At 45.4% G+C, this 22,734-nt stretch overlaps 1 protein-coding gene across 2 annotated transcripts in view; it reads right to left on the bottom strand.

Moving 5' to 3' along the window:
- The window catches only part of LOC122942038 (zinc finger protein 335-like), a 91,949-nt gene that overhangs the window by 6,299 nt on the left and 62,916 nt on the right, over nucleotides 1-22,734 (bottom strand). For both annotated transcript variants that reach the window (XM_044299532.1, XM_044299533.1), the window contains exons 12-25: nucleotides 18,699-18,815; nucleotides 18,530-18,606; nucleotides 10,463-10,623; nucleotides 10,134-10,378; nucleotides 8,346-8,448; nucleotides 8,149-8,240; nucleotides 7,773-8,032; nucleotides 7,585-7,684; nucleotides 6,255-6,431; nucleotides 6,001-6,143; nucleotides 5,719-5,798; nucleotides 4,949-5,019; nucleotides 4,783-4,860; nucleotides 3,631-3,714 (exon numbers count right to left, since the gene is read on the bottom strand). In XM_044299532.1, the coding sequence (XP_044155467.1) occupies nucleotides 3,631-3,714; nucleotides 4,783-4,860; nucleotides 4,949-5,019; nucleotides 5,719-5,798; nucleotides 6,001-6,143; nucleotides 6,255-6,431; nucleotides 7,585-7,684; nucleotides 7,773-8,032; nucleotides 8,149-8,240; nucleotides 8,346-8,448; nucleotides 10,134-10,378; nucleotides 10,463-10,623; nucleotides 18,530-18,606; nucleotides 18,699-18,815 (1,788 nt within the window). The remainder of the gene's footprint in view (nucleotides 1-3,630; nucleotides 3,715-4,782; nucleotides 4,861-4,948; nucleotides 5,020-5,718; nucleotides 5,799-6,000; nucleotides 6,144-6,254; nucleotides 6,432-7,584; nucleotides 7,685-7,772; nucleotides 8,033-8,148; nucleotides 8,241-8,345; nucleotides 8,449-10,133; nucleotides 10,379-10,462; nucleotides 10,624-18,529; nucleotides 18,607-18,698; nucleotides 18,816-22,734) is intronic.

Here is a 22,734-nt window from a genome sequence, read left to right as displayed (position 1 = left end):
AGGGGGGTCGTGCACATGGCCAGCACCGTATCCGGTGAGAGTGCAATTATACTGCCCCAGAAGGGGGTCATGCACCAGTCCGGCATTAAATCCAGTGAGAGCGCAGCATTCCGCCTATGAAAGGGGGGCGAGCACATTGGCAGCACCAATCCGGTGAATGTAGCACTCCGCCTAAGAAGGGGGCCATGCACATGGCCAGCCTGTAACTGGAAAGGCGACGTTCCGCCATAGACGGGGCGCCTACCTTTGGTCAGCGCCGTATCCCGGAAGCTGGCAAGGGTTCGCCTAGAAGGGGAACATGTAGCTGGCCAGAACCGCAGCCGAGGAGCGCAACATGCCGCCCACGGAAGGGGGGGCATAGCGTGCGGCCAGCACTACTGCATCAGGCTGCAGCGTCCTGCGCAGCCATTCCGTTATTTATTAACCTTATTTTTTTTTATTTTTTTTTTAAAAACACAGCCACTCTGAGGCAAAAAAAGGGGCCACCATACATGGCACAGTCACGTACAGGCCAGCTAGGAAGCCCAGAACAGAGAGGGTGTCCTCTAGATGGGAGCCGGCCCCTAGAGATGGCCGGTACCCGACGGGTTAACAAACATCCGGCCTAGGGGGCGGCGCTGCGAACCCCTGGGAGCGGGGGACCTCAGGCGCTAAGAATTCGCGCCGCGAGAAGTTCCCGCCCCCTCCAACCGAGGCTGGAAGTTTGCGGCCTAGTAGGCCGTGAAGCCGGGGCCTAGATTTTTGCGGCGCCCGGCCGACCGGGAGTACCAGCGGTCGGCCGGGACCGGGAGGGAGCCGGCTGACGCCTGGACTAACGGCCGCGGTGCCCACCCTGCGTGCCGGCAGAGACAAACGGCCGGATTGCGGCCGAGCAGGCCGAAGCCTGGGTCAAAGGTTCGCGGCACCCGGCCGACCGGAAGCCTCAACAGTCAGCCGGGGCCCGCTGGAGCATCGCGCTCAGTACATGCAGGCCGTGAGGGCCTTGCGCCGGCAGCTTCTGGAGCGGGCTCCTGGCCCTAGACACCGGTAAGGAGGGGGGGAGGGGACCAGAAATCCAGCACTGCACCCCCTGCCCTAACGGACCAGGCGCCCGTGGAGGAGGGACAGGGCAGCCAGCGCGGGCCCCCTGCACTTAATCTGCGACCGTAAAGGGGAGGGCCGGCATAACCCCTGTGTCAGGGGCAGCTAGGAGCGGGTCTCCGGCCCTAAAGCAGAACTCCACGTGTAATGCCCTATGGAGGGGCAGTGTATAGTCGCCCCGCGGTCACCAGTATGGTGGTGGTGTGGGGCTATATGATTATTGGGAACCTCAGGGGCCAGCCTAGGTCCAGCAGGGACCAGTATGGGGGTCCAGCACGCAGGAGACCGGGGAGGGACTGAGGGGAACGTAGGGCTGGAGAAGCCTTCCTCTTACCACAGCCGTCTTCACCCTCGGTCCGTTCCAGCAGGGTCGCCCCTTCAGCTACTGGCACCGTAGTGGCAGGACGCTGGAAGAGGGACTTGGCGTGCGGGCGACCCTTGCGCTGGCGGGATGCAGGGGAGCTGGGCTGCCCTGATCCACCTTGCCTTCTGTGGGGGAGGCAGCAGTGCGGATGACCGGCACTGGCGCAGCTCGACCCCGGGAGCAACAGAGAGGTCTAGTGCGTCTCTGTTGTCCCTGATGATCTGAAGAAAAAAACAAAGCAAAAATCAAAAGTAAAAAACCAAACAGGAGAAAAAACAGCCCTGCAGAGCAGGGAGTGTCTTGCCTCCTTGGACACTAAGCAAAAACTGGCAGTCTCTCTCTCCAGGCTGAGGGTATAGCTGTGGAGGAGGGGCTTAACAGTTTTCACTTAGTGTCACGCCTCCTATGGAGATGAGCTATACCCAAGGTCTTCTGTGTCCCCCAAGGAAATTGGGCGAGAAACTGGTGTTTACGTGTGGTGGAATCCTGGCACTAATGACAGAAACGGGCCGGATCTCTGCCGGGTCCCATTATAGTCAAAGGGCTCCAGAGGGCAAAGGCAGGATCCAGCTATGCCAGATACGATAAACCCCGGCAAGCTGTTCCTCTGCTAGAACAGCCTCTAGTGTGAAAGTAGCCTAATAGTCAGGACTAACCTGGTGAATAGGTATGCATTTAGGTATAACCTGTGCTTTGGTATAGAACTATGACACAGGATACTTAGAGGACCTTTCACCACTCCGGACATGCCTATTTTAATAGCTCTATGCATTCCCCATGTAATAACAATTCTGGAGCCTCTATTCTTATGTCTGTATGATGTGCCATTCCTCTGGCTTTTCTACTAGAAGTTCTGAATAAATTGCGATTAGCCATCAGTAAGGGTACAGAGGGGAGGTAACCAGTTGGGGGCGTGTACCTGCACAGTCTGAAAATGGCAGCACTGATTGGATAGAATGAGTCTGTGCAGGTACACACCCCTAACTAGTTACCCCCCTCTGTACCCTTACTGAAGGCTAATAGTAATTCATTCATAACTTCTAGTAGAAACAACAGAGGAATAGCACATCATACAGACATAAGAATAGAGGCTCCAGAATTGTTATTACATGGGGATGCATGGAGCTATTAAAACAGGAATGTCAGGAGTGGTGAAAGGTCCTCCTTAAAGGAGTTTTTGAGATTAGAGGAAGCTATTTTTTTGCCCCCCCAGAAACAGCACCATATGGACTTCATCTCAAATGACAGCTCAGCTGCATTTACCTGAATGTGGCTGAGCTGCAATACCAAACACACCCTGCGGTGGCACTGTAATTTTTATTTTATTTTTGAAAAACAATGTAAAAGCAGTCTTTTTAAAGGAAATCTCTCAGTAGGGTTCTGCTGCTCTGAGGGAGGCATAAACTGACGACAGATCCCATAAGCACAATGCTTTGTCACTTCCTTGAATTCACCCAGTTGTTTTGCTAAAATCTGTATTGAACAGCTGCCGAGCCAGCGGAGTGCTAGACAATACAGAGCATGGCCAGGGAGTCCTCATATTGAAGAGTTCCCTGACCCCCACCACTGATTGTTATAGGAAGGGGGCTGTCCGTCAGTGGCAGGAAGAGAGGAGAGCTCATGAATGAGGGGACTCCAGCACTTGCAGTGTATGGAGCAGACTCCAGTGCTCGGCTCGCTGCTCAATACAGGTTTTGGCATAATGATTAGGCTAATTAAAGTAAGTGACCCAGCAATTTGCTAAGGGTATGTGTCACCAGTATATGCTGCCTCAGAGAGGACACCATAAAATGAGCGACAGATTCCCTGTAGTCAAAAGTAGATAATTACTTGAATAAGCAGTGTTGGATGGAAAACACCATCGGGTCATTTAGTAAACAGAAATACGCCTATATTAGGCGTATTTCTGGCGCAGATTGCGGTGCAAAGGTCCTTTGGGTCCTTTTCCCCGCTCACGCCATTTAAGCGTAGAAAATGGTCTAAACGTTAGACAGCTAGGCAGCTGTGTTACATTTAGAAGTGGCGGAGGATCTGCCGCAGTTGTGTGAAGGCCGGTGCCTCTACATAACTGTGGTGGATTCACCACCAATGCAGGGCTTTGTTGGCACACTAAATATCACTGGTATTATTCACAATAATACCGTGATTAAAAAAAACACAAGATGTTAAGCAGCTTCAAAACTTACCTGAATATGGTGACCTTCAGGGAGCACAACATATTCCTGGGGAATCAAGTGCGGGACTCCATCTTGAGAAATGATGTATTGTACCTACAGAGAGGAATAACGGCAGCAAAGTCTGTGAGATGACCTCATGACGTTAAATACAGATCAATGGAAAACTCTAACGTCATAGGATATTTAATTGTGTATTCATTGCATTCCCTTCATTTTTCATGCTAAAGCTCCGTACTGTACACTGAGGAAGGAAGGGAGGCCCAAATCTGCTCTACATCTTCAGCATTTTATCTTAACAGCAATTGGCCGGCCCTGTTTGTGACCGATTATGAAGGTGGTATGGACATATGGATATCACAGACAGGGTCCCCTGCTTGAAATCCTCATTTATGACCCAGAATGAACTCTAAGTGCAGGTTTCATTGTGAGAAAATCATGGTTGTAATTATAGCCATAGCATTTACTAGGAGGCCTAGAGGTTTGGAGGGCCCTATCAGATGAAAGTACATTGTACCTTTTGGGGCCAATAACAATATGGTGGCTTTTTGCTATAATGTGGGTTTTCCGATATTTGAGCGGTCATGCATACCTTTATTTTTTGCTACTTATGCTGCTGTTTTAATTTTGTTACACTAGGTCAGTGGTGGTGAACCTATGGCACGGGTGCCAGAGGTGGCCCTCAGAGCCCTCTCTGTGGGCACCCACGCCCTGGAAAAAGTATAAGGCGTACCAATATGCCTTTTCCCGCCATTCATCAGCGCAGGGCGCACTATGAACGGCACATTTAATGTAGGCAGGCTATTATAGCTAAATGTTAACGTACATGAAGGATATACTGCACTAGTATTCAGGTTAAATTGCCGATAATTATGTGGGTTTTCGGTTACACTTTGGCACTCAGTCTGTAAAAGGCTCGCCATCACTGCACTAAGCGATGAGGCCCCACCTTATTTTGCTATGGGGCCCTATGAATTATAGTCACCCCACTGGGAGAACTTGATGCCCTTGTATTACTATCATCCATCTGAATGTATAACTAGCAGTGGTTTGCTAGAGGTGCTGGATAAGACATCCAGACGAGTAGTATTCTGATCTGCTCCACAGCAGCATAGTGTCATCTCAAACCGTCCATATTGTAGTAAACCTAAGTTAAGAAATTACCTGATTATCCGCTGTTACCAGTTGCTGTAGGGTCTGTCCATCTGCAGTTGTAATTTCTTGAATGTAAGCTGTATCCTCCTTAAGAAAAAAAATAATAATGATTTTAAGACTTGGTATCAAGGAAAACAACCAGGAAAACACATGAAAGCATTATGCATACTCTAACCTGGTTGCTCACAGTTTCCTCCTGAGCCAGGAATATGTGCTCCTCATCCAGGCCTGGGACAGATGTGAGTTCTGCAGAAAAAGTGACAAAGCTCGAACTATCTGAATCTTTCAATACCAATATTTTTTTCATTAAATGAGTGGAGCAACTGAGCTTTTTATGCTCTTATGCTCCCCCTTGCCCTGCTGTTTCTTTACTTTTGGACATTGCTAGGCAGAGGATGGACGGTCTTCAGCGCTGCCCTAGCCTGTAAAACAAGCTAGGGCAGCGCTAAAGACCGCCCATTAGTGCCGATGACGACACAGGGCTCACTGCTAGGCGGAAGCCTCTGCCTAGCTTACCCAGGCAGAGCCCGGTATGTTATCGGATCTCAAGAAAATTCTCTTGCCCTGTACGATTCAGGGCAGGGCAAGGTGGAGAATCGGAAAGTGAAAAGCTCAGATGCTCCATTCATTTATGGTGAAGGAGTGCAGATCGGGTTGGGTCTGGATTCAGGTCTGAACCTGGACAACCACTTTAAGAGGCTGCTTAATTGTGCATTATACAGATGTCCAGGATTCGAAGAATGGGTCTAATTTCTTCTTTGACCATGGCTGTGTCTAGTTTTGTAGGTCAGTCCTACTAACTTGAATGTGGATGAGCTGTAATATCAGTGACAGCCCACAGACAAGAGTGGCTCCAATTCTGTAACAAAAATCTTGCTTCCCTGCCCTTTAAATCCCTTGTGAGAAAAGTCCATTACGAAGGTTTGATTCTGTCCTTACACTCACCTGTTCGCTGGGACTGCTCTATGGTTGCTCCAGTGTGAAGCCTTTCGATGTGGAATTTTAGGTGACCTTTCCGATTAAATCTGAAAGAAATCGGAAACATTGAATGCCCCAGCTTTATTCAAACAGGTGTATATTACATGAACAACAGGGCTCCCTTGTAAGACATAACTTTACCGGGAATCACACATCATCGGTGACACGAGGATAGAGCGGAAAAGGGGGAAAGGAATTTGCATAAACAAACACTACAAGGAGAGGATGTGACAAAGCTCCCATTCCTACCTCTGTCCACACAAGTGACATGAGTGCGGCCTGTGGTTGGTGTGTGTCATTGCATGTCTGCTTAGATCTTTCTTATTCCTGGAGGCAAAACTGCATTGATTGCAGCGGTGAGGCCGGAGATCAGAGTGAAGTGTCATGTGATCCTAGCAGGAAGTCCAACAAATCCAAGAAAGTCAGCAAATTTCCAGCTGAAAATATAAATGGAACAAGAAGAAAGGACAGGACGAGGGGGGAGTACGGTCCTAATGTCTTACCCTGACGTCAGCCCATGTTTCAGAAAAGAAATTCCCACAGTCTGGACATTTAAATCCATTGCCGCCTTCAACGTGAGCTCTTTTGTGGCTCTCCATTTCTGCACGACCCCAGAAGGATGAATTACAAATTTTACAGGAAAATTTTTTTGTGGTAGGCATCGGCTGACTGGAGGCAACCTAATCAAAAAGACATGTTTATAACGAGAAATATAACTGAAAAAAGATGTACCATATTTTTCATTTTATAAGATGCACTTTTTTCCCTAAAAGTAGGGGGAGAGCGTCAGTGCATCCTATAGGGCTAATACTAATGAGCGCTTCCACTATAAAGCATTCATTAGTACTGTAAGACTGGAACGCAGTGAATGTAGCACTGCTAGCACTGGTATAACTCACTGCTCCCTGCTTTTCTTCAGGCACTGCGTCCTGACTGTATACAGCGCCAGGACGTAGTGCAGTCCGACATCAGGTCTCAGTGCAGTGCTGCAGGAGGAGTGCACGGGATCTCCCAAGAAGCAGCACCGTCTGAAGTAGGAAAGGGAAGTTGTTTTATTTATTTTTGGTCTGATGAAGATGGGGGGGGGGGGGGTCTGACCTGAGGTCTCATGAAGATTGCGGGGGGGGGGGGGGGGGGGGTCTGACCTGAGGTCTCATGAAGATTGAGGGAGGAGGGGGGGTCTGACCTGAGGTCTCATGAAGATTCAGGGTTTGATCTGACGTCTGATGAAGGTTGGGGTCAGATTTTGGGGTCTGAAGATTGGGGGCTTGATAAAAAATGTTATATTTTTTTTTCTTATTTTCCTCCTCTAAAACCTAGTTGCGTCTTCAAGGGGTTATCCCATCTTAGACAATGGGGGCATATTGCTAGGAGATGCCCCCATTGTCTGATCGGTGCAAGTCCCACCTCTGTAACCCGCATCTACAAGGAGAACGGAGCCGGGGAGAGTTGTGGCTGGAGGACCCTGGGTTTCCCGGGGTCCATCCACCACCAGGCGCAGCTCCCCGCCTCTCCCACTGATGTGAATGGGAGCGCACCGCGCATGCGCGGCCACCGCTCCCATTCATTTTTATGGGGCCGATGGAAGTAGCCAAGCGCTGGCGGTTCCATAGAAATGAATGGAGGGCGGCTGCGCATGCGCAGTGCACCCTCCTCAAGCTTCTCTGCTCCTTTCTCCTTGTAGGTGCGGTTCCCAGAGGTGGGACCCGCACCCATCAGACAATGGGGACATATCCTAGCGATTGTCTAAGATGGGATAACCCCTTTAATGTCTTTTGTGCGTCTTATAAAACAAAAAATATGGTACTTTAATGATTTAGTATCGAGTCTCACTTGTGGATGTTGTGCCTTGTTTAGCATCTGTACAGTGTTCTTGTCTTTCCCACTCTCTGCCAACAGTGTATGAGGAGATCTAGGAGGCACATCATTTTCACTGAAATCCAAGAAGAATGTGTGTTACCATCACCTACATTCATATCATAATATATTCCCACAGGACACATCTTCAACCTCTGGCATACCTGCACAATGGGGCCTGCATGTTGTCTGCATTTATAAGGCTGTATTCTGCAGTGGTGAAGGCTGTATTGATGGTGATCTGCTGTACTGTACCCTCGTAGCCTGCCTCGGGCATGCCAGTCTCTTCATAAGCAGCCTCTTGCACTTCTGTCACTTGTCTCTCATCCATATGCAAAGTAAGAACCTGAGCCATGTGTGGCTCCTGAGATGAAGTTTCAGATTCTTGACCATCAATGCACGGTGCAGATTTTACTACAGCCACCTACAGAAATAAGACAGAGGACCTCATAAAAACTGTCACACTACTTATACTATCCAGCCTTCTTATATGTGAGGACTACATCCAAAATGCTGCCCCTTCTCTGTATGTTAACATACTTGTAATGCTCCTCCTGGACCATCTCTTTGGGCGCTCATGTTCAGAAGCAGATCTAGAGCTGCCTGAGTTGCAAGTTCATCACCTTCTCCGCCTACAAGAAAAAAAATAACAATTAATGATTTGATTTCTGCCTCATCTCCATTCTTTTAATTTTTAACCAATGCAGCAAAAAAAACAAACAATACATACGTCTCACCTTGCTCATATATGATAGTGGCACCTTCTAGTGTGTTCTGCGTCTGCCCTCCTTCTTGGGTGGGTTGGTGAAGCATATGATAGGTAAGCTCTCTGGGAGGATTCTGCATGACAATATGAAAATACCAATTAGGAAAACTACTTTTTGATGTCCTACCATGACTTTTATCCCCATCAAATCTCTTTGCATTACCAGATTTACACTGTCACAATAACTGCCCAATGCTTTTAACTTTTCTTCTTCAAAGGGCCCCTAACAGGCATCAACCTTATGGGGGAGATTTGGTTCTATGGACTTTTTGAAGTGACAACTGAACAAAATTGACAAATACACACACACTGACTAATAGATTCAATGGAGCAGTGCAAAACCTGGTCTCATTCAAGCTTCTCCCCTTCACCATGCAGATCTTTCCATCCTGAATGCTGCTCATCTTTCTGCCCCACTGCTACACTAAGGCTTCTGCCCTCTGCCAGCCACGGCACTGGTTGACCATCCACCATAGATTACAATTCAAACTCATCTCTCACCCACAAAGCTTCCCGCAGTGCTGCACCCTCTACATCTCCATCTACCACCCTACAAGCGCTCTTCCTTCTGCCAAATGACTTTCCACCAACAACCTTCATAATCCGAACTTCCCACTTGCATCTCTAAAACGCCTCTCTGGCTGCGGCGGCAGTTCTCTGGGATGTGCTACCCCAGACAATAGGATTCATTCCCAACATTCACAGCTTTAAAGGCAATCTTTCAATAATAAATTCACTGATAAGGCATAGTGCCTTGTAGGGCTAGCTCAGCTGAAAGCAATGGTACTTTTCACTTAGAAATTCACTGTAGAAAAAAAGTACTTTTAATCCATATGCAAATGAGCAGTTAAGTGCAACAAGGGTCGGCCCACTACCGATTCCTCTCCTATCCCTTCCCTCTACTTCTTGACTGACAAAGCCAGGCGAGATGACTATGTAGGAACCTGGCTCTGTCAATCGGAAAGGAGATGGAGAGGCCGGCAGAAGAAACAGGAGGAACAAGAATGCACTCACTCAGTGACTTGGGCCCTCCCTCATTGCACTTAACTACTCATTTGCATATGTATTAAAAGCACCTTTTCTCCAGAATGAAGCATCAGCTTGCCAGGTGAAAGATAGCTAAGCTAGCCTTACTTGGTTTAACAGTGGAGGTCCTGGTGACAAATCCCCTTTATGTGTGCTCTAAAAACACATTTTTGACAGGCCTATCATACACTTCATAATCTAACTCTTCTCTTTAATCTAACCCTTCTTCAATATTCCTCAGAACCGGATTCCTTTATTCAACAGTACGGACGTGTGAATGGACCCTAAAAGACACAGCCTCTGAGAAAGGACATGCCCCCTGAGCTGTCAGCCTGAAAAGAATCTAGCACAGCTTTTGATTAACCATCACTCCTATTCTTTATATTGCTGATTAGTTTGTTATTCTGTAGTATCTGACGGCTGTATATGTAGCCAATGATTGTACAGCGCTACAGAATTTGTTGGCGTTATTAGGCTATTATTATATCTGCATTTACACCACTTTTCTCAAACATGTGATTGGTTTAAGTGCCATAATACTGTAACGTAGTGATGCCAAGCATCAAACACATAAAATTACATTAAGCGTTCAATCACGCCCTGCTCTGGGCACTCAATATGGACCAAGTAAATGTAGATGCCACAGAAGTTTTTCTGGATGTGAGGCTGCACATTTGGAGATCATATTGTCCCCCGTCACCAGGTCATGTAGACACAAACATTGAATAATAACCTGCAGTTTATGGACTTCTGCTTCATCTGTATGGGCTGCATGGGCTGCTGGTTGCTCATGCTGCTGTTTGAGCTGTTCAATCTGTTGAGGAGAAAAAAAGGGCCGCCGTCGGCACGGTGCTTCCTCTGGGTGCCGCTGCAGCCACTCTTGGTACAGTAGTGTATGTCGACATTTAACGTGCAGACGCAGGTTCTTCTTGTGCTTTGTGGTGAAATGGCAATACTCACAGGCAAAAGGCTTTCCGGCTATGGGAACATGAATGAAAACCATCACCTTTCATGATACGTTCATCCTATGGAATAGTCTCTAACACAGACTGCTCTGCTTACCTGCATGTTTGGTTGCCTGGTGAGTGAGCAGGAAGTCCTGCCGGAAAGTATGGTATGTGCACTGATTGCATTTAAAGGGCTTGTCATTCATATGAGTGAGCTGGTGATTCAGGAGCTGCTTTCGGTCTTCACACATGTAATCACAAAACTCACATTTATACCTGCAAAAGAAACATTAGATTTAGGAAACGTCGCTGGGTAATGACCATTTTTTAGACAATATTACAAATGAAGCTTCTAGGTATTTTGTATCCAATTGCCAGGAAGTGCTGTATTTTTCGCTTTATAAGATGTGCTTGGCAATAAGACACACCTAGGTTTTAGAGGTGGAAAATCAGAAATGTTTTTTTTTTTCATCAGACCTCAGATCAGACCACCAATCTTCATTAGACCCCCAAATCAGACCTTTATCAGACCCCTAATCTTTATTAGACCTCAGATCAGACCACCAATCTTCATTGGACTCCCAATCTTCATCAGACCTCTGATCAGACCCCCCCCCCATCAGACTACCAATCTGTATCAGACCTCTGATCAGACCCCCCAATGCTCATCAATTTAGACATAAAATAAATAAATAAATGAACTCACCTCTCCTGCTCCAGACCTTGCACTCTTCCTGCACTCACCACTCCCTGGTCTTCTTCCAGCTCCACGCTGCTCTGTGACTTGATGTCGCACAGCGTCAAGTCCTAGTGCACACTTATGTACATGTCCTGATGCTGTACACAGTCAGGACACAGTACAGACCAGGGAGCGGCGAGTGCAGCCAGTGCTACAGTCACTGCTCTCCGCCCCTTCTGCATACTAAAGGGGTTGTCCGTTCTTACTCTCCGGTGTGATCTGATATCAGGCACCCAGCTAGTATCGTGCATTTGTCCTATTCCAATTAATGGACCTCAGCACAATACTCGCTGGGTTGTCGGAGGGTTGCCCTGACAACTGTCGTACATAAGGCTCCTATACACGGGCTGACACAGCATGCGATTTTTGGAAATGAACCATGGGATCCCTATAATTGCCCGCTGGCTACAGGAGGTGGACAAATGATCATTCACCCGTGTGAAGGGGTGTTTGATAAATTGGTTTAAATTTAGCGTTTACTCGTTGGTAACGCACTATTATGAGCCTTTTCAGTACTGTGTGTGTCCGACAGATGTCTTAGTAATAAGAGGTCGGGCGGCTTTCTATCCAACATACCTCACAATTTCATGGGATCTCCAGGTGCCTTCTCAATGGCAAAGCTGCCAGGTATTGGCAGACAAAGATCAGCTCTGCCCATGAATGATATCACCACTGGTGGCGGTTTTCACTTGCAAAGGTAAAATGCATAGTAAAAAAAATATATCAATAACATAAAACAGGAGAAGAAAAAAAAAAAAAAAAAAACGCCACCCAATACCTGATAGTCGCCAATGGGTTAACAGACAGCACGACCAGAAAATCATTAATGAATTAATAATCTCAGTAAGTAATTCCATTTTCCAGTTCCCGTTTAATACATGATCTCCCATGTGTACAAAAATAACAGAGCTGGTCCACGGTTATTATGAGAACGAAGTAACAGGGATCTGCGAAACGCTGAATTTACCAAATCAAAATCGCAAAGATGATCTGACATGGACAGCAAAAACCAACGGAAAGATCAATACAATCCAACGCTAATGACAAACAAAATGAATGTATAAACAGCCACTCAAATATGGTCAATATATATTAAGAATAACTGAATCCAAGGTCATGTGCACATGAGGAAGATTTCTAAATAAAATCAGAAAAATATAGCGCCTGGAGACAGGAAATCAATGCATTTAATATAAGGGAGTATTAAAAGGCCGATCCTTTTCATTATAAAGTAGTTAATGATCCATTAAAGAAATGGCCACATCTCAAAAATCACATTAAATAAGCTATAACAAAACACAAAATCAATAAAAGTGACCTTGTGGCGAAAAAAATAATAAAAAAACCATACCGAATAACAAATAAGAATCATAATGAGGCTTCCAATGGGGGGGCCAAACAAATTACAGCTGTAAAGTATAGAGGGAAATCAGATATAGTGCGCTACTGAATGGGAAAAAAATGAGAAAGCAGTATGGGGGGTGCAGACTAATCAGAGAAATAGGTAGGAGGTAAAAAGAAAACCACAAAACAGGCAAAAAGGATGTCCAAAAATCCAGTTTCCACTACTAACGGCGGTATTGTAAGTGTTAATGATGTGCATAAGGCTAGCAGCATGAGCAATGCCAGAGCAAATAACTAATAATGAAGAAAATGGAGGGTTATTAACTAAGAAAGGGCCATCAAGCCTTAATTAGCTTTCATCAATCAAAGGCAAGCCTAGCAGTGAAAGCTAACGGAGGAGTGGTTGCTGGGGGTACTACACGCGGGCACCAGTATAATTCACCTAATCCTCTATGCCTTTCTGAGGCAAGATGAATGGAAATATACAGAGCTGCGGGCGCACTGCCTGCATTATTATGGTCCTGATTGGGTCCGTACAGTAAAAGAGGTTTTTTAATCTAAACTAAAGTCGGCCATACACATACGTTTGAGACTTATCCTCTGAATATCATTCAAAGATGGGAATAAGATTAGAATACCTCTTTAAAGTTATGCAATGGCTGTGGTAACCTGTGATCTTCACATCACCAACACTTCCTGTTCCTTCAAAGTCTTCAAAAACCACCCAAGATGCAAAGTTTGAATTCACAGATATTTTTTTTAAATTACGGTACTATGAAAATTACTTTAAAAAAAACTTCAGATGTTACTAATGTTTGCAGCAGCCGTTACTCGTTAACGGTGGTTCCACCTTAGGAGCCAACAACCCCAATTCTCCTAATGTATGTCCAATAAAAAAAAAATATATATGAAAAGTCCACAGTTCTGCTGTGCCTGCTCCACTGTCCCATTCCCACCCACTTGTGGTCTCCGCAAGCGACTTCCTGGGACTATAAGGACCACAACCCGCCAAGAATGGGGAAGTGGTGAAGACATTGAGGGGTCATGGACAGGTGAGTTTTTTTTTTAACGAGGCTCATGTTACGAGTGGTGACGTTATTAGCTCCTGGACCGAACAACTATATTTTAATCATGTTCAAATGCTACTGACACCTTTGAAAATTGGAGGAAAATATTTTTATATTTTTGTTAATGTTTAGCTTGAATTCAAAAAAAGTTGCGCAGTTTCAGGCTGCAATCTTCATTGCTTCTTTCATTTTGAGACACCCCCCCCCCCCCACCTCCCTTTTCAAACTGCTCCTATGTTCAGACATATGTCATGTGGATGTGTCCCTGCCAGTTAATACATGCTGGATCTGTGTGTCCAAGATGCTGCTGCCTTCCCTAGCTCTCATGTACTAGGACATCTCCATTCCAGTACTGCGTCCCCCTTATACAGCTCAAGAGGGATCTCCTTTCTCTTGTGCTGATGCAGAAGGGCGTGTGATTTCTTCCCCCTCTTTAGAACCTGCTGTGGGGGATCTCCTTTTTCTTTACCCTAAATCATCAGCCTGTGTGATTCACTCATCCTTCCTACAGATCACCTTGTCTGTGCTTTCGTCCTTAACCACACAACCTGTCTGAGTTGCCCTCCATGATGACTTGGATACTCCCACCCTCTCCACACCTTGATCTGTAGAGTACAAATCTCCTTCTCTTTCCTTTTGCAACTGGTTTAGTATGGCTAAAACCTATTATCCTGTTTAATAAAGCAATGAAACTGCCTTGACTTGGTCTTCAGCCTCATTCACAAGTCAGTGTTTTGGTCCGTGATTTGAATCAGTGATTGTGATCCAAAACCTGGACACCTCTGATTTGAAGGATAAGTCATCAATATTTTACTCCTGGAAAACTCCTTTAAGGCAAACTGGAAGCGTGAGGTATTTGGATCAAAGAGGAGAAAAAAATGTGAGCACAGCGTAAAAGAAGCCATTTATCGAGGATAGCATAGAAGAGTGACGGCGGCTCTCGCGATTTCAGGCATACTTTTAAGCCATGCAAAAGCTTCTTAGCTAAGATACAGGGAGCCGCAGCACAGTCTGTGATGACGCGGGTGGTGCAAAATAGGAATCTCAATCCTCTTGTGAGGAGATCTTTACACCAAGGTCAGGGAAGATGGATTATAACATGTTATATAATTAAAAATTGATAGCTAGATTGCCAAACGCCTGCGTCAATGATTGCTGCAAAGAAAGGATTCTTTAAATGTAATGTTTCATGAATAGAATGGCTATATGGAAAAAACGTCCAGTTATGGCACTGGGGAACCTTGGCAGGGTCTAGGAGTCTGCTTCAAAAGTATGGAGCCAGCAACACCACATTGCTGGGCTTGGCCCACACAATTCAGTTGCCCATCCCACCACCTCATTAGTATGAATAGTTCTCCCCACAGCAGGTGACCTCCCACAATCTCCCAGTGGTCACACCAGACGATTTACCATTAGTCATAGCATCCTCTCTGTCTCAAGTAGTCTCGGTAGGCTCTTGCACGCAACATCTACCAGTAGTAGCCACAGCAAGGCCACTGCCCTTATACTCTGCTGTTCAGCAAGACAGGACTCCTGCCACCAATTTAAAATTGATCCCAAGTAGTGTTGAGTGAAGTAAAGCATTAGAAGTGGAATTTGTTCTGAAGTTTAGGAAATTTTAGAACCGAAACGAGCAGAGAGACTACAGGGAGAGTGCAGAGAGACTACAGGGAGAGTGCAGAGAGACTACAGTGAGAGTGCAGAGAGACTACAGTGAGAGTGCAGAGAGACTACAGTGAGAGTGCAGAGAGACTACAGTGAGAGTGCAGAGAGACTACAGTGAGAGTGCAGAGAGACTACAGTGAGAGTGCAGGGAGACTACAGTGAGAGTGCAGGGAGACTACAGTGAGAGTGCAGGGAGACTACAGTGAGAGTGCAGGGAGACTACAGTGAGAGTGCAGGGAGACTACAGTGAGAGTGCAGGGAGACTACAGTGAGAGTGCAGGGAGACTACAGGGAGAGTGTAGGGAGACTACAGGGAGAGTGTAGGGAGACTACAGGGAGAGTGTAGGGAGACTACAGGGAGAGTGTAGGGAGACTACAGGAAGAGTGCAGAGAGACTACAGGAAGAGTGCAGAGAGATTTATGCTGCGTCAGTTTTATTTATTCCTACATCAGCCGTAAACCTAAGATATGTAATTCAATACCAATAAGATGGAAGCCGTTATTATTCTACTGCCAGTGTGGCAACCTATACCATCCAGTCTGCACCCCTTGGAGAGCCAGGTCTTAATGATGACCATCCTCATCTTTTGCTGGCTTTACTTCTTCCAAATCATTCTTCTTGGTCTCCATGTCCTAGAAATGTCAGCAAGATGCAGAGAGAGGAAGAGCTGGATATTCCTGATGACATATCATCGATATTAGAAGATGTGGAAAAGCAGATGGCAGAAAAAGGGCTTCCACCTGTAGGGCAGGAGAGTGTTGGGGTTGGAGACGTGGGTATGACAGATCCGAATAATATCCTGTGTTTACTGTCAAACCTGCAGGAGATTGCAGGCAAGAACAGCAATAATATGCATATCGCCCCCCACCTAACCAGCCAAACCCCATACCAGCAACAGCCCCTGTTTAAAGGTGCAATAACATTAACAATGAAGAGCGAGTATACAGTGCGGTCTTCATTATTAGATGAAAGGAAGCTGCGGGCTAATTGGCAGCACGGCTGCTCCATGTGGCCATATCCTCAAGGCAGAGTGGCCTGGGTATACCTGATTTACAGCGATCTGTGATGATTTAATTTGGAAAGAAATTAACTTCTTGGCGAACGTTTGTAAAGTTGCCAATTTAAACTTTTGAAAACTTCGCTCATCTCTAATCCCAGGTCATCAATAAATAAAACCCGGACAATTCCTTTATTACACAGATATGTATTTTTTTCAGATCTCCTGATAAAGAGAAGCAACTTGGAGTGTTAAGAAGAAATATTTAAACCTTCTATCCAACATTTTTATTTTGAGGACTAATGTGTAATTGCACAAATTTAGAGTTAAAGAGTAACTAAACCTTTATCTAAACTTTTAATATGTCTCCCTAATAAAACTCTCTCTAATATACTATATTAATGAATTTTCTATTTTTACTACACTTTTTCCTACCTAAAGCGCTCCATTTCCTGTGCGCTTAAAACTCTGTTCATTTTATCAATGACCAGCAGCAGTGCCGTGAGTATGGGCACGAGCGCACATTGCTGCTCCTGCCCGTGCTCCATGGACGATTACTAACTCTTGGCATAGCACATGGGTACCCTGTACCCATGTACTATGCCAGGATTAGCTGAGAGGAGCGGGCTCCTGCTTCTGCCTGCTCCGCTAAGCTAAGAGAGCTGACATGCATTCCCTGGTGTGCGTAAAACTCAGTTCTCTGTACACCGCTTACAGCTCAGCGGTGTACAGAGTACATTTTACCAATGGGCAGCAGCAGCGCTGTGAGTATGGGCAGGAGCAGCAGGCAAATCTCATCTACGCTTCGCTTTTTCTTCCATGTGGCAATTGCCCTGCCATGTGGATTTAAAAATCCACAGCATGTCAATTATGTTTGCGATTTTTTTTTTTTGTCATCTGCAGCAAAACTGCATCAAATCCATACCAAAAACTGCGAGTAACAAAGTAATCCCCTTTGAAATGTGTGTGCACTCGTGTGCAGGTAGCCTTAAAGGGGTTGTCTAACTTCAGCGAGTGACATTTATCATGTAGAGAAAGTTTAATACAAGGCACTTACTAATGTATTGCGATTGTCCATATTGTCTCCTTTACTGGCTGGATTCATTTTTCCATCACATTATACACTGCTTGTTTCCATGGATACGACCACCCTGCAGCAGTGGCTGTGATTGCACACTTTAGGAAAAAGCGCTGGCCTCTCTAGTGGTCAGGACTGTGGGAGTGAAAGAACAGCCACAGATGATGGATTGCAGAGTGATTGTAACCATGGAAACAAGCAGTGTATAATGTGATGGAAAAATGAATCCAGCCAGCAAAGGAAGCAATATGGACAATCACAATACATTAGTAAGTGCCTTGTATTAACTTTCTCTACATGATAAATGCCACGTGCTGAAGTGAGAGAACCCCTTTAAGGCTACCTGCACACGAGTGCACACACACATTTCAAAGGGGATTACTGTGTTACTTGCAGTTTTTGGTATGGATTTGATGCAGATGACAAAAAATAAATAAAAATCACAAACATAATTGACATGCTGTGGATTTCTAAATCCATATGGCAGGACAATTTCCACATGGAAGAAAAAGTGAAGCGTAGCTGAGATCTGTCTGATTTCATACACTTTGCTGGTAATGCATTACACAGCAATTTTTCCGCATGAGAATCCGCTCGGGAAATACTTGCATCCTCACCGTGTGCCGGTAGCCTTAGACGAATTATGAGGCAGTGTGGATAGATTAAGCTGTTCATAAGACCAAGTGTCTTTAGACATCCTGCATCCCTCCAGCTGTAGTTTATGCTTTGCAGCTGCTTTATGACACATTCAGAGAACCATGTCGCAGCAGCTACGTTTCGGTTCCCTCACGGAACCTTTATCTTTCTCACTTGGCTTGAAAGAGGTTCCATTAGGAAAACGAAATGTAGCTGCTGTGACATGTGTGAATAAAGACACATTTTTTTCACAATTTACAGAATGTGTGCCGTGGAATTTTTCATATATTTTCATATAATTTTTTTAAGGGAATCTGTCAGCTCTGAAACACCCCCCAAACCAGTGTCATCTGTGTATAGTGTGATGGGTCATACCCGCTTGCATTCCGACGCTGTGCTCCCACAAATCTGCAGTAAAATGCATTGTGAGGACTCCTGAGATCACGCACATAATAGAGAGGACTCGAAAAGGAGTCCTCTCAATGCATTTTACTGCTGGTTTGTGGAAGCACAGTGTCGGATTGCAAGTAAGCATGAAGATAAAGATTACATAATTGGACTTGGCATCAATTATACCATACACCTCTTAGTCTAGTTGGGGGGGGATTGGAGCTGACAGATCCCCTTTACATGAATCCAGTAAGTTGTAAGTTACCTGTTTTCTTCCACACAGTGCAGATGAGTCAACAGGTGATTCTTAAATGTGTATCGCTTTTTAAAGGCTTTACCACACTGCAAGAGGACAGCACAAAGAAGTCATTAATGCAAAGAAAAACGTTACATATACAAAAAAAATATATATATTATATATATATGTAACATACTTTGTCGCACATGTGTGGTTTCTCAGTGCTGTGTGTCTTCATGTGCTGCGTCAACCGCTTCTGCATGATGTATACACGGTTGCACACAGGGCAGGGGTAGGTGGTGGTTTTTGAAATCTGTAGGGGAACAAATAAGAACAGGTGAGTAATCTGAAAGGAAGACAGATCTCTCCATCCACATCCTGGAAATTCCATCATGACTGCATTCGGCCGACAGCTCTCTCGACCGACTTCCCAATATACACTCTGGGCCAGATTTATCATTAGCTCAAGTCTGAATAATGGAGTGAAAAAGTCGCCAATTTTTACTCAATCGCTAAAACTGCGCACAAATTTGCGACTTTTTTCTGCTCTGCACTATGCTCGCCAGTTTTCTGAAAGTGGGCGTGTTTTCTTATGTAAATGAATCTCTAGACAGATTTACTATTGGGACTATTTAAAAAGTCGCAAAAAAATGCGCAAATTTCACTCCAGTGAAGACCATGCTTATCTTAGGAGACTTTTTAATAGAACATGCGACTTTTTCGTAAAGACGTGCGACTTTTTCGTAAAGCTGCTTACTGACAGATAAACTGCTACCATCAAACCACATTTATTACAGTCTAAAAGGGCCGATCATAAATCTGACTTGGCTAAAACTGACTTTAGCCATATGTGAAAGTGGAGTGAGCTGTCAGAGTCATGATAAATCTGGCCCTCTGGGTTTTCGATTGGGAGAGAGGAGAAAACCATTGCAGGACACCTCTGGCGGTGGCTTATCTTCTGTGAGAAGTAAAAGATTGGGCAATGAAAGTCATCCAGGCCATTCGTTCTCTCCTTGACATCTTTCAGGGGGAAGTTGGCCGCTTCCCATTCCCACATTATACTGTCAGCCAGTCTATCTCCTTCCCTACTAGTGAATGACCTGATCCTGGTCACCTGTAAGACATGTTACAGGATGGATGAATGTACTTAAAGGGTATGTGTCATTAGAATATGCCCTTTTGCTTAAAGGGGTTGTGCAGGGGTTTTATATTGATGACATGTCCTCAGGATAGGTCATCAATCTCCGATCGCCGGGGGTCCAACATCTGGCACCACCGCCGATGAGCTCTTTGAAGAGGAGGAGGTCCTCCATGCGAGTGTTGCTTCCTCTTCACTACACTACAGGTCATCTCCCTTGCAGCGGCGGTGTAGTGCAATGAACAGTGCACTGCTCAGTCAAATGAACGGAGCGAGTACTTGTAATTAAACAGCACTTCCGAGACGATGGGCAGTGTAAGGAAGAGGTAGTAGAGCTTGCATGGAGCGCCAACTCCTCTCAAACAACTGATCGAAGGGTTGCCAGTGTCGGACCTCCGCCGATCAGATAGCGATGACCTATCCTGAGAAAAAATAATTATCCTGAGGTTGCACAACCCCTTTAAATCAAGTTTCACTGATTTAGAGGGCAGGTTTTAAAATAAAACTTGGAGCAGATAACCCTAAAAATTATACCACCATTAACGCTGAAAGATGAAGCTTACTTGCCACAATGGCTATTGAACATGACAGAGCATGCTCAGAACACTCTCCCATAAAAGTAAATGGGTCAAACTTAATCACTTGATGCGATTGCGCCTAAACCTGGTCATAAAATGCGCCAAAATTTGGTGATTATCTGGCACATGGTGTCACCTCAAATTGTAGATCTATTTATGAAGCAACATGCACCAAAAAGAATATTCCACTGCACCCGTTTCCGTTTTTTTTTTTTCCAGTTTGACGAGGGGGTGTCACTCAGTAGAAAGGGACATGGCATAGGCCTCATTCACATGGCAGTAAAAAACTGCTGTTTTTAGAACCAGTTAAAGTCTATGTGACTATTCACATGGCAGTTTTTTTCAATGGGACCGTATTTAACGGCTGTTTAGACACGAGAGCACCAGTCTAATGGCTGTGAAAATAGGATTTTTGCGCTTACCTGTAAAATCCTTTTATTGTTGAATTCATTAGGGGACACAGAAGACCACAGGTATAGGTGCTGCTGCCACTAGGAGGCGACACTAGGCAAAAAAAGTGTTAGCTCATCCTCTCAGCCATACCCCTCCTGCAGACACTGAGCTAAACCAGGTTTGTACAAAAACAGTAGGAGCAGCCAGGAGAAACTAACAGTAAGAAAGAGAGCTGGAGATGGGTCAGAACTGAGAACAGGTGGAACCCATCAGGAATGTACTTACGGGTGGATGCTGTGTCCCTCAATGAACTCGGCGAAAAAAAAAGGATTTCCCAGGTAAGCACAAGCTTGTATCATTGGGGGACACAGGAGACCATGGGACGTTCAAGAGCAGGACCATGTAGAGGGAACAAAGGACCAAAATAAAGTAGTCCAGTAAAAGAAAGACAAAGGGTTCGGGAGAGTTCAGAAGATGTGGATGGCAGCACAGAATATTCACAAGAAAGATGAGCACAAAGACGAGTCAGAAACAAACAGAGTGACTACGGAAGGCGTAGAAGAGAGGAGACATAGTAAGAGGCCAGATTACTGAGAAGGAAAATCGATACCAGAGGACCAGAACCATAGGAAAACCACCCTAGAGTCATCAACTGTAACAACATGGGATGAGAAGGGAAAAATAAAAATCAGCGCAGACTGGCAATAGGCAGCTTGTGAAAGAGAAGTGCAGAAAGAAACCAAGGAAACCTACACTCTGGAATACCAAATGGAAAGAGACTGACTGAAAAAACAAAAACTTGTAAATCTGGGGAATCAACTGAGCAGATGGCATTGGACCAGTCGTGGAGTGACCTCCCTGGTAGACTATAAAACATCTATGGGCCGATGCGTAAAAGAAAAATGGAGAGCCCCAACTCCCGCGTGAAAGACCCAGGAGGAGAAGAGGATAAAAAAAATGACGGAATATAGTCAGCCATCAAGAGAGATAAGAGACGGCCAAGGGACATGAAAAACCCAATGGGAACAAAAATCAGTTCTACTGACTAAAAAACATAACAAAAATGGGGAGCAGCTGGTAGGAAAACCATCCCATTCAGTTGTGCGGCTGAGAGGATTGCATCATAAGAGTGTAGCCACACCAGCACCAGTCACTGGCCATTAGTAGAGAGGATATTGCTTCTCGGTAACGAATAAGCTATTAGCTGTGACCACAAGCACAACCGCTCTGTCCAGTGACAGGTGTAATGTAGACTCGCATGTAAACTGAGTATGCAATTACTCAATCTCCTGAATGAGGCATCGCTGATACAGTCACGGAATCAATCGTAAGCACCAATGCCCCACTTGTGAAGGGAACAATGCTGTAAAGAAGTGCAACAGAAACGAGTAGGTTATGCCAGCAGAAGAAGTCCATACTAGTGTCCACCAGAAATTTGTCGGCTCAACAGTTATAGCATCCCATGCTATTGCAAACACCTGGTCTGCCGATGGACGTAATGCAGATGAACACTGCCATCAGGAATGAGTGGACATGTCGGCTACAGCACCAAGTGCCAGGATAATGCCACACTGGTTGGAGCTACAGTACTCATTGGTAATATAGTATGAGCAAAAGTTCCACTTGTGGGAAAAAGAAAATGTAGATACAGTTACCACACCTAATACCAGCAGGAAAGCTCCACCTATAGAAGGGGGAATGCAGTAGAAGTTACAGCATGCAATGCCGGGCCGATATCCTGTATGGAGTAGAGGGTAATGGGGTAGAAACCACCGATCTGGTGCACGGTGCAAATAAGTCATGTGAGGAAGAAAGAAAAGCGGTTGCTGTCACTGCTTTCAGGGTGAATGCAAATACTCGACCTGAGAATGGGTCATACAGTAGTAGCTACAGTATCTAGGGCTAGCGAAAATACTCCACCTGAAAAGGGGTAATACTGTAGTAGCCACGTTATCTAGGCTTAGCAGAAATGCTCCACCGGACGAAGACACCATACAATAGTAGCCACGGTATCTAGGGCTAGCGAAAATACTCCACTTGACAAGGAGGCCATACAGTAGTAGCCATGCAAACTAGTGCTAGTGCAAATACTCCACCTGAGAAGGAGGAGAGCTGGTAGTGAG

The sequence above is a fragment of the Bufo gargarizans genome, chromosome 6, assembly GCF_014858855.1.
Source record: "Bufo gargarizans isolate SCDJY-AF-19 chromosome 6, ASM1485885v1, whole genome shotgun sequence".
In the NCBI taxonomy this organism is placed as follows: Eukaryota; Metazoa; Chordata; class Amphibia; order Anura; family Bufonidae; genus Bufo; species Bufo gargarizans.
This window is presented reverse-complemented; position numbering and strand designations above follow the sequence as displayed.